Raw genomic sequence first — 18,091 nt, 5'->3', positions numbered from 1 at the left:
TAGACCTGGTTTAGTCCTGGTTTAGTCTGGTTTAGTCCTGGTTTAGACCTGGTTTAGACCTGGTTCATTTGTGGTTTAGACCTGGTTCAGTTCTGGTTCAGTCTTGTGCTGCAGGTAAGACGGAGGTGGGATGGTAATTTACAAATTACCAGACGTCCCCAGGTTGGACTTATCCTGTGTGACTGGTTCTATTGACTGAGATCGAAAGAGAAAAGAAAGAGATAGAAAAGACAAAATTACAACAACAAACACTGAGATGCAGATTCGAACGTCTGTGTTTGGCGAAATATATTAGGTCATTTGCGGCGAAATTTTTACTTTACAAATTACAGACTTGGCGTATTCACACGGGATTAAGATCTGAGGAATCCTCCGGAATGATTACAAATCACCAAAGGTCCACAGGTAAAACTAATCCCCTGTGATTAAGGCTTTGGACTGAAAAACACACTGGAACAAGACGAGAATGTTATTTTTTCTTTTTTTTTAATTCACATTTTTATTGACAGTCCAATAACGATGACAGTTTCAAATCACAAATGTACAATTTGCTTTTTTGTTCCCCCTTCGTTCTTCTTTCACTTCACATATCTCTTTATTATAGTATGGAAAATTTCTTCTTCTTTTTTTTTTCCTTATTCCGTTAAGAATACGTAGTAAAAAAATAAAATAAAAAAAACAAGAAAAAAAATAAATTTGAACATTTGATTAATAGTGGACAGGGATTGTCACTGATGTTCCTTTGTTTTTTTGTTTGTTTTTTTTAATTCTAATTTTTATTGACAGTCCAACAAAGGTGACATTTCACATCTCAAATGTATAATTTGCTTCCTCCCCCCTTCATTCCTCTTTCACTTCACATCTCTTTATTATAGTATCAAAAATTACTTTCTTTTTTTTTTTTTTTTTTTTTTTTTCCTTATTCCGTTAAGAATACAAAGTAAAAAAAAACTAAGCAAAAAATAATATTTGAACATTTGAGCAGTAGTGGACAGGGATTGTCACTGATGTTCGTTTTTTTTTTTTTTTTTTTTTTTTTTTTTTCTGGTGTTTTCCATGGTTTCCATGGTTTCCATCTTTCCTCATACCTGTCGTATTCCAATCTTTGTGTGTCAGTCTTTCCGTTTGTGAAATGTCTTTCAACAATGTTAATCCAGTCCTCTAAATTCGGTAGTTTGTCTCATCCATTTTTTTGGTTATTGCTTTCTTGCTTGCAACCAGCAGAATGTTCCACACAGTTTTTTATTCCTTTGACGTCATCTGTCCGTTTGTTTTATTTGTATTTTCTCCCATTATTGATTCAATTTGGGGCAGCTTTAAAAAACATGATAACGCCCAGACCGAGACGAGAATCTTTTAATCATCAAGTTCCCAAAGCTGCTTTTATTTTCAGTTTGTTTTTAGCAGAACGCACCTGCACCGTATCATCCCACGCTGCGTTTGTGTTCACACTGATGCGATCACAGTGACATCCACACGATCGGATTTTTCCCGAAACAGCCACCGTCTCTCTTTCTCTCTCTCTTTTAATCCGTTCACGCTGCACGGTCCCTCCATCCAAACTTTACAAACTTTGCTTCAAAACCTCCAAACTTCTCCACAGAGGCTCCGTGCTGCCGGTCCTCGGTTGCCACGACAACGAGGCTGTACGTCCAGGTCGTTTTACCGCACTCTGATTTATGTTTTTAATCGTAGAAAAACACAATAACAGGATTAGAGTATCGTCCAGGGATGGGCAGTTATTTTTTTCCATAGAGCCGCATGAGAAACAGAAAATATTGTGGAGGGTCCGGCCTAAATGCTTAACTCAATTCTGCGTAATATTAATTGTATTTCTTTCTAAAAAGTGGTAAAAATAATTGTTTTGACGAGCTGCTCACTGATAAGAAATTATGTTATGACTAAGCAATGAAAAAGCGAGGCTGCCTTACAAAAAATCATTTAAAAACACCTCTAAAATAAAAGTAATGCAGCTTTTCGTGCATGAGGTAAAATTATAAAATGTGTTTGTTTTGTAATTTCAAATGAGCTTAAACAGGCCGGTCAGAGGTTCATGGAGAATACATATTGTTGATTTAGTTTGCATTTGGTCCAAAAATGGGCCGTAGAGACGTTTTCAATCACTGTGAGCTTCATCTCCCAGACATGAGCGCTCACATGAGACTAGATCAGGGGTGCGCAATACATCGATCCTGATCTACCAGTCGATTGCCAAGGTCGTGTGGGTAGATCGCCGTGTCTCGTCTCTGACTCGATCGCGTTTGGACTCGGTCTTGTCTCTCACTCGAGGTCTGACACTCAACAAGTTCGATCATATTTCATTCCGGCCGCTGCTGTTGGTAATAAACTTGTAGCGGGTGCAGGAGCGTGTGGGGCGTCTCAGTGCAGCCTGTGCGCTCATTTGAAACCCGCGGAGACTCTACGGCGCATCACAAACACACACGCTCCCTATGCACGGCTCGTCTGCGACAGCGTGTGCCCTCGTGTACCAGCGTGCATCACAGGGCAGGTTCAACTTCCTGAACATCCTACCTGTCCACCTGCCTCACGTCAGCACGCCGCCCCTCGCCTTTTCACGCTCTCGCTCCTTCCTGCGTACAGCGAACACAAGCCCCTCCCACAGTGCGGCTGATTAGAAGAGCAAGACCAAACGTGAAGCAAAAACCTAAATTTGTGTTCCAGTGTTGGCACAAAGCAGGTCTACAGCATAGAGCGGATCTACAGAACAGACCTACTGCCACATTTGGCTGAAGTTTGTCTAACAAAAGTGCACAAATGCATCTGTGTTTGTCACGATGTGCGTTTGGTTTGGTAAACGTGCAGAGGCTGGTAAATATCACTGCAAAACCAGAAAAGAATGTAACTCCAGTTTGGAACTTTAAAAAACGGAAGGTTTAAAAATCTTCCTTTACTTTTTTCACAGTTTTGTGTAAAGTGCCAGAGGAAGTTCTCTTAAAGAAGAGGTTCTCAAACTGTGGGTGAGGGTCCAAAAAAGGGGCACAGAGTGTTTCAGTGCAGTTTGCTTGGCTTTGTATTAGGTAGATCATTTTGACCTGGTCATTTTATAAGTAGCTCGTACATTGAAAAAGTGTGAGCACCGCTGGACTAGACTCACCTGAGGAGCTCTGAGTTTGCAGAATTGGCTCTGTTCACGCTTACTTCACAAACCATGAAGACGTTTGGAAAGCTGCGATGACAGCTTCCAGTGTAGTTCCGGACAATAGACTCGCCGACCGACTGTGATCAAAACCGTTGAAGTAAATGTGATCAGCGGTAAAATTAAGACTGTTTGGAATCATCTAGAATTTGGCACCTCGTCTCCTCTAATTGCATGTACCGTCAGAGTTGTGTGTCCAGTGGCGGAGTTGGCAATTTGGGGGCCCTAGGCAAACTTGAGTTTTGGGCCTTCACCATAATGCACCATTTTTTCTGTTTTTTTTTTTTTTTTTTTTTTTTTTTAAATACAGTTACTGTCTGTTTTTCCCCACTAATCTTGAGACATGCACAACTCATGCACATATTTATTTGAATTTAAGTGGATTGGAAACTTGTCTTACTATCATATTTTAGTTTAAATCCATTGCATATTATTATGATTATTATATGTCATATTGAATCAAATTGCTCTGAAGCCTCGGCCATTAGTGGCACTGAGGGCAAATTGGTTTGGGGGCCCCTCCAGGTTTGGGGGCCCTAGGGAGCCACCTACTTTTGCTTAATGGTAGCACCACCTCTGTGTGTGTCAGTGGGGAAATGATGAAAACTGAGGTCTGGTTGTAATTGTTGTTTAGGCGAAAATAACGTAACGCTACAGTGATATGGAGATGAAGAAAACTGGGCCTGGGAAGTTGTAATCACATCTTTCCAAAGTTCTTTCTGGTTTGTGATGTAAGCGTGAATAAATCCTATTACGGCAGGTAAAATTCCGGGAAATTTTTACAGACATTTTGACACATGGACGATTCGCACGGGACTAGAAACACAGACGACTTTCGTATTTATTACAATTTACAAAGGGGCCACAGGTAAAACTAATCCTGTGCAAATCGGGCTTTATTCTGGAATATCTCGACTTTAAACTGAGCTGGAGGCAGGTCAGAAATCTCAAGTGTAGTTTGCTGAGTAACTGATTTGTTGACCTGGTTTATGCTTCGTATCTCTGTACTGACTGGGCCTATTCGATCCATATGATGTAAACTTTAATGCAGCGCCCGCGGACTCTTCTTTATATGTGTCGCTTCGGTAACAAACAAACAAACTGCTCCTCTTTGAATAATAATGTCTTTGTTTGTCCAAATGAAAGCTCCTGGATCGTCCGCACGTTAATCAAACCGTAAAGATCTGACACGGGGACGCAGAGAAACACCCAAATCACGACGTCTGCAAACCTTGAGCTGGAGTGACGTCGCTAATGAGAACTGAACGTCCTTGTGAAAAGAAACGCTCTGAGCTGACGCACATGAAGAGTCAAGTCACATTTTGTTGTTTTGCATTTTTATTTTATAAGCTGTGTTCACCCGGGAGCCCTGATGTTGATTCTCACAACGTTGAATTAAAAAACATAATTTTAAGGTCTTATATATCACAAAACGGACTCTTTTTGTCGTGTTATAAAGCTTTTAATTCGTCAAAAACTCACTTGAATTTCTTTTGTTTCATTCAGTTATGTTTGAATAATCCTGATTTATTACTCTGCCCACGTGTCTAAAGCTCACCTCACCTCGTGATGTCATGAAGTGGTAGATTTCGAGTTGTACTTTTTAGCTAGTTCAGTAGAGATCGGCAATTCCAGAGCTGAAATGATCCAAATGATTCATGTGAAGTTCTGTGGAGTTGGAGTGAACACAGAGCACTTTCCGTATCACCACGTGACGTCACGAGGTGGAACAGAGTGTTTTCAGTTTGAGAGAAGAACTCCTAAAGCCTAAGTGCGCAGGGTTTGTGTGTTAAACATGTGTGAATGAGTGCGTATACATGCACATCAATAACCCGGTTATGATCGGGTTTTTTGAGTATCCCGGTTTCTTGGTGGTGCATGTAAACGCAGTAACCCGGTTTCAGTATCCCGGTTATTAGAAACCGGGTTACTGTAGCTGGTTTATTCCGATAGTAACCGGGTTACTTGTGGCATGTAAACGCAGTATCCCGGTTACTGCAACATAAAGTTGAGTCGCATGCTTCCAAAAGACACTTTCCAGCCTTTCACCACAACAGTAGTGACATAAATAAATTGACCAACATAAATAAAGTGACCAAACGAGTGAAATGACTGTAAAATAAAGAGCTGCGCTAAACCTGCACTCGTACGACCTGCACTCGTACGACCTGCACTCGTGTGACGCTGAAAAGCTAAAACATGAACTATCTCCTATACAACACACACACAGAACACACTTACCATCATCAGCACCTCTTCTGTCACAGAAATAACACACATAATCCACAGAGTCGTGTCATTTAGTCCAAAAAAAAACCTGATCGCATCAGCGGCGCAAGGAGCGAGTTGTTCTTATCGCCGCTAACAGTTTATGCTAATTAGCCAAACGGTCTTAAGTTTCGTTTCTGTAAAACATAAACAAATGTGATCAGAGCTGAATGATCTGATCAAACGGGCTGACGTGTCTATAGTGTTTATGGTTTATATGTTGTAAAGTTGAGTTTTGAGACTAAGATTTTAATGAAGAATCTGCACAGTGGATTGTGGGAGATCTCGTAGCTCCTTAGCTTCTTATGCTAAAGGAGCTCACGGTTTGTATTTTTCCTGGTTTATGAAATTGATTTAAGTTAATTATGTCAAGAAACCGGGATACTCCATTTGATCATGTACACGTGGATATGAGTGTCCCGGTTTCTCAGTGCGCATGTAAACGCAGTAACACGAATACTGACATAACCGGGATATGGCTAATAACCGGGTTATTGATGTGCATGTATACGCACTCAATGAAACAAAACACAACTCCAGGTCTGTTTGCAAATCAGAAAATGGAGTAATATAGGCCCTTGAAAAACTAAAATACAAACCTACAGGAAGGACTTGAAAGCTGTTACTAGTCAAGTTTAAGTTGTTTAAAATTTGTACTCTGAACAGAATAGTAAGTTTTAAACATATGTTGCAAATCTAACCACAGTCACAGTTTTTTTTCTTAAGGCCGCTACACGTTACAGGAGAATTTGCCCGATCTTGGCTGCGATTTGCTTCTCCTCGAGTTCGTGGAGTCGTGACCCAACGTTGTGTCTTCGTGTGCGATTTTGAAGCCGCTGCGCTCCCCGTGTGTGTGGTGTCAGATCGTAACCACCAAACATCAGCAATGCTAAAATAATAGAGCATGAAACAGAGAGTCGCGGGCAGACGGGTGACGGACACATAGGGGCAGGATACAAACTCAGGAAACAGCGAAAATAATGAGAAGACGTTATTCCTCACCTCTCATAAAGTGGTAAATTTAAACCGCAGCATCTCATCCACATTATCCATAGAATTTGTCCTCTGCAAATAATGACCCCAGTCCACAAAACGGCGCTGTTAATCCAGTTTGAGTCGTTCTTTTAAAGTAAAAAGGCCGGAGTAGTTCCTCACGTGTGTCTGTTTACATCCACACAGCGCACGGATCGAGGGGAAGCTGCAGATTGTCTATAGTGACTCCACTTCCTCTGGACTTTATTTACATTCTGTGCATTAAAAATCATGTATCTGAATTTTTTTTTTATTTCTGATGTAGTCCTCTTTTAATCTTGGTCTAGTACTTGTTTAGTCCTGGTTCAACCTTTACCCAATTCTGGTTTAGTCCTGGCTTTGTCCTTACCCAGTCCTGAACTAGTTCTTTGTTTAGTCCCGGTTTTGTCCTGGTTTTGTCCTGACCTAGTCCTTATTTAAACCTGATCTAAAGTAGTCCTGAACTTTTGGACTGCATTTCACAAATAATAATAACACAGTTTTGAGTAGCATCTAAACGAGAAGTGTACTGCTCTGATTTTTTTAACACTTAAGAATCTCAAAGTGAGTTGTTTTGTGCCGGACATACACTGGGATATTTTTGATCTTTTCACTCAAGCTGTACGACCAAATCGCAGGATTTAAAAGTTCACAGCTCACGATTCTTGTTCTCACACTGTACGAACTACAATAATGTGAAACCCTCACGAGAGGCAACTGGATTTCAAACTGGTTTGATGTTCTTGCGACCTACAATTGCCGGTTGTCTACACGAAGCATGACGCACAGTTACACCAAAACTCGGCCTGATCTCAAAAACACGAGTCGCACGAGTGAAAAATCATCTCAAAAAGAGCCAAAATCACACAGTGTACGTCCGGCTTTACTCCAGCCATGAAACAGCTGACACAAGTTGTGCTCACACCCATGTACAATCAGAGATTTAAAATCTCATCAGATTCTCCTTATGTCTGTGGTGTGCGCTTTTTGTTGTTTAAAAATCATTTAAGCCAGAAAAATCCTGTAGTGTGGCGGCCTTTAGGTTTCAGTCTGGTTCGTCTCTGTTCAGAATCTTCCTTTTGCTTCCTCACGTTGCTTATCCCGTCCACTCTTGTGTCTTCTCTCCAGGACTACGCCCTCCCTCACATAGACCTGTTCACCGAGCCGGAGGGGAGAGGACGGGTCACTCCGTACCACGACGACATCGTGGAAACCGGCTCCTTCGGGATCCCCCTGAGCACCTCGTCTATACAGGTCCACTCTGGAGTGTAAGTGCAACTTTACTGGACTTTAACGAGAAGAGATGATGGTACAAGCGCAGCTATCCTGGTTCAGTCCTGGTTTAAATCAGGTTATCTCTGGTCTAGTCCTGGTTTAATCCTGCTTTAATCCTGGTTTAGTCCTGGTCGAGTACAGGTTTAGTCTTGGTTTAGTCCTGGTTTAGTCCTTTCCCAATCCTGATCTAGTTCTGGTTTAGTCCTGGCTTTCTCCTGGTTCTGTCCTGGTTTTATCCTGATGTAGTCCTCTTTTAACCCTGATCTAGTTCTGGTTTAGTCCTGGCTTAGTCCTTACCCAGTCCTGACCTAGGTCTGGTTTAGTCCTGGTTTGTTTCCCTGGTTTAGTCCTTTTCCAATCCTCACCTAGTTCTTGTTTAGTCCTGGTTTTGTCCTGATGTAGTCCTCACTTAATCCTGATCTAGTTCTGGGTTTAGTCCTGGTTTAGTCCTTACCCAGTCCTGAATTAGTTCTTGTTTAGTCCTGGCTTTGTCCTGATTTTGTCCTGTTTGTTTGTTTTTTTTTTCCTAACGTAGTCCTCTTTTAATTTTGGTCTAGTACTGGGTTAGTCCTGGTTTAGCCCTTATCCAGTCCTGACATAGTTCTGGTTTAATCCCGGCTTTGTCCTGGTTTCGTCCTGACATAGTTCTCATTTAACCCTGATCTAGTTCTGGTTTAGTTCTGGTTTAGTCCTGGCTTTGTCCTGGTTTTGTCCTGTTTTTTTTCCTGGTTTAGTCCTTTTTTAATCCTGGTCTAGTCCTGGGTTGGTCCGGGTTTAACTCTTACCCAATCCTGACATATTTCTGGTTTAGTCCTGACTTTGTCCTGTTTTTTTCCTGATGTAGTCCTGGTCTAGTTCTGGTTGGTCCTTAGTCCTTATGACTCTGTTTAGTCCTGGTTTTTCCTTAGTCCTGAACTAGTTCTTGTTTAGTCCTGGCTTTGTCCTGGTTCTATCCTGGTTTTGTCCTGATGTAGTTCCTTTTTCCCTGATCTAGTTCTGGTTTAGTCCTGCTTTAGTCCTTGTTTAGTCCTGATTAGTCCTGGTTTTTGTCCTGTTTTTTTTCCTGATGTAGTCCTCATTTTAATCCTGCTCTAGTCCTGGTTTAGTCCTGGTTTAGTTCCTTACCCAATCCTGACATACTTCTTGTTTAGTCCTGGCTTTGTCCTGGTTTGTCCTGATTTTTTTTTGACATAGTCCTCATTTAACCCTGATCTAGTTCTGGTTTAGTCCTGGTTTAGGCCTTACCCAGTTCTAAACTAGTTCTTGTTTAGTCCTGGTTTTGTCCTGATTTTGTCCTACATAGTTCTCATTTAACCCTGATCTAGTTCTGGTTTAGTACTGGGTTATCCTGGTTTAGTCCCTCAAGTCCCTCCATAACTCTTCAAAACCACTTTTCATTAAAAATATAAAAAATATTAACCGGAAGAAAGAAAAGCGGAGAATGACGAAGAGAACAAACAACTGGAAATATGACATGTATCGGCTTCACTGTGACGAGAAACGTGTGTTCTGAGTCTAAAAACGTCAGTGGACATCGTGAAGACAAATAAATGAAGGCGTGCTTAACCTTTCCCCCTGGACGCGACTAGGACAACCATCATATGTTACTAGGGAACCCATAGAGCATAAAAGAAACAGACTCCCACAAGTGATTATAAATGATTTTTACACTCATGAACGTTAATTGTAACACAGACATATTTGTATCTCTGGAAACCTTAGACTCTAAACTCTTCATTTATGGATGTTTAAATGTGATTCAACTCATTTATAGGTGTATAACAGCTCACTGAAAATGAGAGTTTACCTGGTCAGGTGCAAACTCGAAAACAAAAAAACTACATTCAGCATCTGATATGCATGTTCTGAGAAACTATATTCATAAAAATTAAAAAAATATACTTTGTCAAAGTATTTAAACAGATTTCATATCATCAGATACAGTAAAGCCAAGTGTGCACCTGTTTTTACCTGTTGTTCACCTGTGTCACCTGATAATTTTTTCCATTTTAACTTATTCAACTTATTTTATTTATTCAACTAATTTAGCTTATTATAATATAATAATAAAACTCTTCCCCGTCAGTGTGTGTCCAGTATTTGTCATCTTGGTATTTTCTCGTGTGCAGAGCTCCACATAAGTGTTTTTTCTGTAGCGATTCTGTTATACATCGCATTTGGAAAAAAAGACTGAAATATTTTAAAGGACCCTGGGCAACATCCAGATTTCAGGGCAATTTTGGTTCATAATCGAGTATAAAGCTCAGATAGTTTGTTTGGACATCGCAGGACTCCACACAGACGCATCAGCTGCATTCTCACTTCTCACTCGGAAAGTCGTCTTATCGCTGTTTTCCACTTTATAATCAACTTCATCATCACTTTGAAATCTATAAAAGTCACTTTCTCTAAACTTATCCATAAAAATATCCTCTCCTCATTATTCTAAAACTGTGGGCCGCAGCGCCGATCTTTCCATTGCACGTGTTTGTGTTGTGTTTTTTCCGGAAGCTACCATCGTCACTACTTCGATTAACTTCGGAAAAATCGCGAAAACATATCTTGAATCCTATGGTCAGTCTAGTGTGGTTGTAGTGCCCCGACTATCGCGGTCTCTGTTTAAATGTGAAAAACCGCCGTTTCTAAAGGTCGTCAAATCTCGTCTTTAGTGAAACAGCGAGGAGACAAAGTCGTCATTAAGGCAGGGGGTCATCAAATGTCGTCTTCATGGGGGAAAGTCTCAGCCAAGAGTCCTTAATTTTGAAAATTTAAGGAGTTACACTACACGTGATGGTTAAATCACCCCAATCACGCTGATAAGACGCTTGAGTTTTTTTAGCGAAAACGTGACGAATATTGTCAACAAACATCCGCTTTGTGAATATAAACGACACTATTTATAGTCTCGGCGGAGAGTGGACGAGCGCGACAGAAAATAATTGAGAAACACTGATGTAAAACGTCTTTGAGTATCTTGAAAAGCGCTTTGTTTGTGTTATGTTTTATTATTTACAAGAGTCAATTTTGCGTAATATAAAACCTTTAAACATCTTTATATCCTGACACTGTTGCGGAAAATAGATCCGATTTTCTCATTTAGCAAATCTCGGAGGCGTCGTGTTGCTCATTTAGTCGCTTCATCTGATCTCATCGTGCAGCTCATTTATTTTTCAGAGACTTTCCAACAGAAATTAATATTAAAAGTTTGAAAACTCAGGGTTAATGAGCGCCGAGGAACTAATGACCACAAGACCTGTCACTTGGAAAACTTGAAAAAGTTTTAGGAGTTATTAAATCAGACTTATTCTGCTGTGTGGACTTTTCAGAGATTTTAAACATGTTGTAGTTGTTTACCTTTTTCATTTATTGTGTTTTTCGGATTATAAATTTATTCTACTGTAAAGCACTGGGCTATAAGTCGCACTTTTTGGGGGTTTTCTTCATCCTCGGTGTCACTTCTGAGCAACTCGGCCTCGATCTCGGGAGGTAAACGGATTTATTTATTCAAGTATTCCGGCCTTTCTGAACGCTATACCTGATTACTTTTGTCTTTAAAAATGTGAAAAACAAAGCAGAGCAGATCATTTGAAACAATTTGCAGTGGTTCAAAGTTCTTCCTCGCTTGTCTTATGTCATTCTGAGCATCCAAATTATCCACCTTGATGAGTTGATAAACTTGTATTGACTGATTATCGGACAATAAAACGCTTTTTAATTAGATGCAGATCGTACGCCGCAGACTTATGTTGCCCTCAAACCTGCTTCTACTATTTATCTGTATTGGGCAAGCCACATTTTGCTCTAAAACATGGGAAAAAATCAGTTACAGGGTCTTTAAACTATATATTTTTAGAGTCTCCTAATAATATATATATATATATTTTTTGCCATCCATCCAAAATGTGCTAAAACAAACCTGTAAATACTGTATTTTTCAGAGTATAATTTTAACGTAACATATTAACTATTAACTATATCATAAACAACAACAAGTTTAACAAACTCTCCATCTCACTCCAAATCACTAAATCCATTCAATTCTTCATCCTCGGTGTCGCTTCTGAACAACTCGGCCTCGACCTCCGGAGGGAAACAGAGCGACAGAAACTCTTCTGGTCCGAGACCAGAGCGGGATCAGAGCGGAACTGAGACCAAGACCAGCGGTCCGAGCGGTTCCGTGTCATCGTCTCCGCGCTGGTTCCGTGTGGGGAAAGTGAGAATGTTCTGTGGACTACAGGCCCGGACGGGCTGCTCCAGTCCTCCACACTCAAGAACCGCGGCTGGTTCCGAGGTGGTGCAAAGCCTCCAACTGACGCTTTCACACCAACGAAAACGAACCGAACCAAGAGCTTTTGGTTCAAATGGACCAGGTCCGGGATCAGACCGGGACCAGAGCGCTACTGAGACTGGGACCAGACCGGGACCACAGCGAGCCTGAGACCGAGACAAGACCAGGACCAGACCCGGTCCAGAGCGGGCCTGAGACAGAGACAAGACCGAGACAAGACCGAGACCAGATCGGAGGCTCAGAGCCCACGGCAGGACCGGAGCTCGAAGCTGAGGCTTGGACCCCGTGGAGGCTCAGAGTCAAAGCTTGGAGTCCGCCCCAGTCCTGCTCTGGTCCTGGCCTGGTCCTGGTCTGGTCCCGGTCTGGTCTCGGACCTGGATCAGTCCTAGTTCAGTCCGTACCCGGTGCAAAAGTTATCACTGAAGTCACGTAAACGGGAAACGGCCGTTTTTTCCATTCTTCATTTAAACACAAAATTGAAAACTGAAAAAAACTAATCGTTATCCATTTTTTCATTTTGGTTTTGGAGACAAATAGCAAAGAAAACTGTTGTTTTTTTGTTTTCTTATTTTTGGTTTTATATTGAAAAACGAATGAACGAATGATACATGGATTAGCGCAATTTGTCAATTCCTAGAACTTGTTTTTTTTTTTTTTTTTTACTTTTCTGAATAAAAGCAAGTTGCTAAGACATACAAGAATATTATTAATAATTATTAAGATTAAGATTGTGATCGCTGGCACCGGCGAAGAAAAGTGAGACTGGAGGAGGAGGGTTGCGGCGAAGAGCGATGGACCACGCGGTCGTGCCCCGAAAATGTGTAAAATACGTAAAATGACACGTTGCATCTCACGTGTCCGAAGTCTCGCTCCACTTGTTTCACTGAATGATTTTGCGTGAGCCGAGTGTGTTGCATTTCAGACTCGTGAAACTCCGGTGATAAAGACAGTTCAGTTTTACAAATGACTTTGTGTCGACTGAAGAACTTTAAAATGAAAACAGTCATGTAAAAGTCCTTTACCCTTCTTCTCCGTGTTTGTTTATCCCGCTTTCTTTCTCTCTGTTTCCTGTAAGCGCCGCAGCAGGAAATTAACAACTCTATCCTCGCTCGCAATGGAGATTTTCAAAATAAAAGCAACAGACGTTTACAATTAAAAAAAAAAAATTAAAACTGCGTTAAGGGGAGAAAAATTATTGTTGCGATAATGAATTAATTAGCGCAAAATTTACGCGCCGGCCCTAGTTTTTATTTAATTTATTTGTTTTTTTGGGGGGGGATAACAGTTTATTGCGTAAAGCTGAATGTTGGACAAACGTGAGCGACTGCAGACGGTGGAGACTCATACAAGTTTTATACCGAACAGTCTGGTGGCCTGGAGTTGCAGGTTCAGAGGAAAGGTTTTCGTTTCAAAAGTTTGTGAACCACTGACTTAAAATGTGTCTGCAGCGTCTCAGTCAAACACAGAAGTAAAAAACAAAACAAAAACAAAACCGCCCTTACCTCCCCTCCTCTCGTCTCCTCTCCTCTCCTCTCGTCTCCTCTCCTCTCGTCTCCTCTCCTCTCCTCTCCTCTCCGTCTCCTCTCCTCTCTCTCGTCTCCTCTCGTCTCCTCTCGTCTCCTCTCTCTCTCCTCTCTCGTCTCTCTCCTCTCCTCTCCTCTCTCTCTCGTCTCCTCTCCTCTCCCTCTCTCTCTCGTCTCCTCTCCTCTCCTCTCCTCTCCTCTCCTCCTCTCCTCTCCTCTCCTCTCCTCTCCTCTCCGTCTCCTCTCCTCTCGTCTCCTCTCCTCTCCTCTCTCTCTCCTCTCGTCTCCTCTCCTCTCTCTCTCGTCTCCTCTCCTCTCCTCTCCTCTCTCCGTCTCCTCTCCTCTCCTCCTCGTCTCCTCTCCTCTCCTCTCCCTCTCCTCTCCTCTCCTCTCTCTCGTCTCCTCTCCTCTCTCCTCTCCTCTCCTCTCCTCTCTCTCCTCTCCTCTCTCTCCTCGTCTCCTCTCCTCCCTCTCCCTCTCCTCTCCTCTCCGTCTCTCTCTCTCCCTCCTCGTCTCCTCTCCTCTCCTCTCCTCTCTCGTCTCCTCTCGTCTCCTCTCCTCTCCTCTCCTCTCTCTCCTCCGTCTCCTCTCCTCTCGTCTCCTCTCCGTCTCCTCTCTCTCGTCTCCTCTCCTCTCGTCTCCTCTCCTCTCCTCCTCTCCTCTCTCTCGTCTCCTCTCCTCTCGTCTCCTCTCCTCTCCCTCTCTCTCCTCTCCTCTCCTCTCCTCTCCTCTCGTCTCCTCTCTCTCCTCTCCTCTCGTCTCCTCTCCTCTCCTCTCCTCTCTCTCCTCTCCTCTCCTCCTCTCGTCTCCTCTCCCCTCTCTCTCTCTCTCCTCTCCTCTCCTCCTCTCCTCTCTCTCTCTCCTCTCCTCTCTCTCCCCTCCTCTCCTCCTCTCCGTCTCTCTCCCTCCTCTCCTCTCCTCTCCTCTCGTCTCCTCTCCTCTCCTCTCTCTCCTCTCCTCTCCTCCTCCTCTCCGTCTCCTCTCCTCTCTCCCCCTCTCGTCTCCTCTCCTCTCGTCTCCTCTCCTCTCCTCTCGTCTCCTCTCCTCTCCCTCTCCTCTCCTCTCCTCGTCTCCTCTCCTCTCCTCTCCTCTCGTCTCCTCTCCTCTCCTCTCGTCTCCTCTCCTCTCCTCTCTCCTCTCCTCTCCTCTCATCTCCTCTCTCTCCTCCCTCTCTCTCTCTCCTCTCCGTCTCCTCTCCTCTCTCTCTCGTCTCCTCTCCTCTCTCCTCTCTCTCTCCTCTCCTCTCGTCTCCTCTCCTCTCTCCTCTCGTCTCGTCTCCTCTCCCCTCCTCTCGTCTCCCCTCCTCTCGTCTCCTCTCCCCTCGTCTCCTCTCCTCTCTGGATTCCTGTGGTGTAGCGACTTGCCTGGAGGTGGGTGTGGGGACAGAACTCGTGACCCCAGATCGAGACTCTTCTCTGGGTGTTTGTGCAGACGTAGCATAGCCCTGCCCTGGTGCATCTGCCGAGGTCTGAGGTGGGGCAAAAGTGTAATTAAATTCAGATGATGATAATTTTCTGTGAATATGGCTTAACTTTTAGCACCTGCCTGTAGACGTGGAGATATTAAACCAGCAGTTATTTTGTTTATAGTGTTATTTTTATCCATCCAACATGTGCTAAAAGGTCCATGTCTAGGTTAAAGGCGCTGGGCCTGATTTTTATTGTCTTAAAAATGTGAAAAACAGATTTGCAGTGGTCCAAAGTTCTTCCTCACTTACATTATTCACTCTGAGCATCTAAATTATTCACTTTGTTCACACCAAAGGCTAAATGACGGTATTAAAAAGTTAACTCAGGCGTCTATTCTGCCATTATTTTATTTCGGGAGAGTCAAACTCTAATTCACAGAGGCCAAAATTAAAAACTGGGACTAAGTCGTGGGCCAGACCAAGTATTTATAGAAAAATTTCAACAACATCTGCATGTTTTCTCTTCTTTTGAGATATGTAATGTTAAACCTTTTCTTACTAAAATAAATATTTAATCATAGTTTTGCTTAAACACTGAATCCAGAACAAGCAGAATATAAAATAATAACAAAAGTGTAAATAAATAATGTCTCTATACAGATATGATAGGATCTCACAGGCCAAATATAATTATGGCTCCAGGGCCTGAGTTTGACATGTCTGTTTTATTTAGTTTTATTTATTTATTTAAAAGGAGGACAGTGCACAGAAAACATTAATCTCAGAGAAAATAGATGCTCTGTGCCAGATTTAACTACAATCTCCTTTCCATCTGCTGTTCCTGCGCAGGTACAAAATACATTAAAGAAATGACAGGGTTTTTCCAATATGTCGATCACGATCCACAGGTCGATCGCCAAGGCCGTGCGGGCAGAGTGTAGTGTCGTAGTACTCGAGACTGGTCTTGGTCGTTTTTTTATGATCTTGGTCTTGTCTTGGACCTGACCGCATTTGGACTCGGTCTTGTCTCGGTCTTGTCTCGGTCTTGTCTCGGTCTGACTCTCGACGAATGCGATCAGTAAACTTGTACCGGAGTGCGGGAGAGCACGTGCATTCTCACTGCAGCCTGTGTGCTCGTCTGGAGCCCACAGACACTTTGTGACACGTCACCACACACTCGTGTGCTCGTGTACCAGTGTGTGTATCAGGGCAGGTTAAACTTCTTAAAACATCGCACCTGTTCATCTGCTGCACGTCAGCGCTGCTCCTCACCTTTTCACTCTCTCGTGTTCAGTGCACACGGGCTCCTTCCTCAATGTGCTGATTAGAAGGACAAGATGAAATGCAAAGCAAAAACTAATTTAAATGTATGTTCTAGTGTTGGCAGGAGGAGCCTGCAGCACAGAACAGACCCACCACGACATGTGGCTGAAGTTTGCCTAATAAAAGTGCACAAATGCATCTGTGTTTGTCACATGTGGGTTTGGTTTGTTAAATGTGCAGAGGTAAATCCCACTGCAAAACCAGGAAGAGAATGTAACTTGAAAAAACAGGTTTAAAAATCCTACCCACTTTCTTCACTTTCTTCACAGTTTTCTGTAAAGTGTCTGTAAAGTTCTCTCAAAGAAGGGGTGTAGTACAGTTTGCTTGACTTTGTCATCTTTTAAGTAGCTCGCATGCTGAAAAAGTGTGGGTACTCCTGCACTAAAATGTACATGTAGAATATATTGATGAGCGTGCTTTAAGCGTCTGCAGAGCCTCCACAGTCTGGATTTAACCTGCTCAGCGATTTGGTCTGAATACTCGCCCATACCTGAAAAAATCATAGTATCTGAATCAGTAATGCACGTCAAAAGTTTGACATTTTTAGTATCGTGACTACACTAACCTCCTGCAGTAGGAGGGGACAGCTGAAGTAGGCGGAGATAAGTGAATCCGCGCTTTATCAGTGCACGAGAAGTCGCAGAAAACCTGAAAAACTGATTCAACCCGCTCATCTGTTACGTGCGAAAGAAAGAAAACAGCACTCCGACCGCGTTTGAACCACAGTGAATTTTACATCACCGCAGGTCTTTTTTTTTTTTTTTTTTTTAAGCCCTCGCTGAGTCCAAATCCTCCAGACAAATAAATGGGCTCCGGCGCGGTCCGCAGCGGGCTCTAAAGGTCAGTGCGGAGCCGTAACAAGCAGGTTTGAATATGGATGGACTGGAGCTGCGGGCCGGGAGACGGAGAGGCCTCGGTCAGCTGGGGTTGGAGCCTGTCTCTAATAAAATACATGAAATACATACATAAACACAAGGAAATGGAAATGCGATGTCTGCCGGGATAACTCCTGGTGCGTTGTTAGTAGAATCGCGCCTAAACACATTCTGTTCTGTTGTTTTTTGTGTAGATCCTTCACGATAATTAGTGTATCTGTTTATCTTTCAATATATGAAAAATGGAGCGATTATTTTTGGGCTCAATATGTTTCGTGGGGACTTTTTCTTTGGACTAACGGCAGAGTTTTTGTTCTTTTTCTGTGCTGTGGTTAGATTTGAGCTGAAGTGTGTTGAATAAATAACTTCTCTGACTCATTCTAGATGTATCCTCGCTACTACAGTATTTTTTGGACTATAAGTTGCTCTGGAGGATAAACCAAAAATGCGTAATGAAAGTCAAGTTGTAGTAAAAACAATAGAAGAGAGAACAACAGACTGTTAACGTCACATATGAACAGTTCTTCAGATAAACTATAACATAAACAACAGAACAAGTTTAACAAACTCTCCATCTCACTCCAAATCACTAAATCCATTCAATTCTTCATCCTCGGTGTCACTTCTGAACAACTCGACCTCGACCTCCGGAGGTAAACAGAGACTCAGCATCAGCCATCAGATCGGTTGGGTTAAATGGAATAATAATAATAAATAATAATAATACATTTTATTTATATTGCACTTTACATAAAATAATCTCAAAGTGCTACAGGTAAAAACAATGAGTAAAAAAAGTGCATCAGCAAACAGTGGATCAAGCTAAAACCATTGCAGGAATTAATAAGATAAAACAAGAATAAAATACAATAAACTAGAAAAGCAGTCAGAGAGCGCAGACCTCCGCCAAGGACTACCCCCATTTTTTATATAAATTGTGATAAAATCAGTCTTCTGGATCAG

General features: G+C 42.4%; 1 protein-coding gene across 1 annotated transcript in view; it reads left to right on the top strand.

Annotated features, from left to right (window-relative positions):
- The window catches only part of LOC110172315 (beta/gamma crystallin domain-containing protein 1-like), a 184,750-nt gene that overhangs the window by 60,832 nt on the left and 105,827 nt on the right, over positions 1–18,091 (top strand). The window contains exon 8 of the mRNA XM_055149441.1: positions 7,565–7,704. Within this exon, the coding sequence (XP_055005416.1) occupies positions 7,565–7,704 (140 nt within the window). The remainder of the gene's footprint in view (positions 1–7,564; positions 7,705–18,091) is intronic.

Source organism: Boleophthalmus pectinirostris, unplaced genomic scaffold (genome assembly GCF_026225935.1).
Source record: "Boleophthalmus pectinirostris isolate CB_2022bp ecotype Guang Dong unplaced genomic scaffold, ASM2622593v1 HiC_scaffold_13, whole genome shotgun sequence".
NCBI classification, from domain to species: domain Eukaryota; kingdom Metazoa; phylum Chordata; class Actinopteri; order Gobiiformes; family Gobiidae; genus Boleophthalmus; species Boleophthalmus pectinirostris.
Note: the sequence above shows the minus strand (reverse complement) of the source record. Positions and strands in the feature narration are given on the sequence as shown.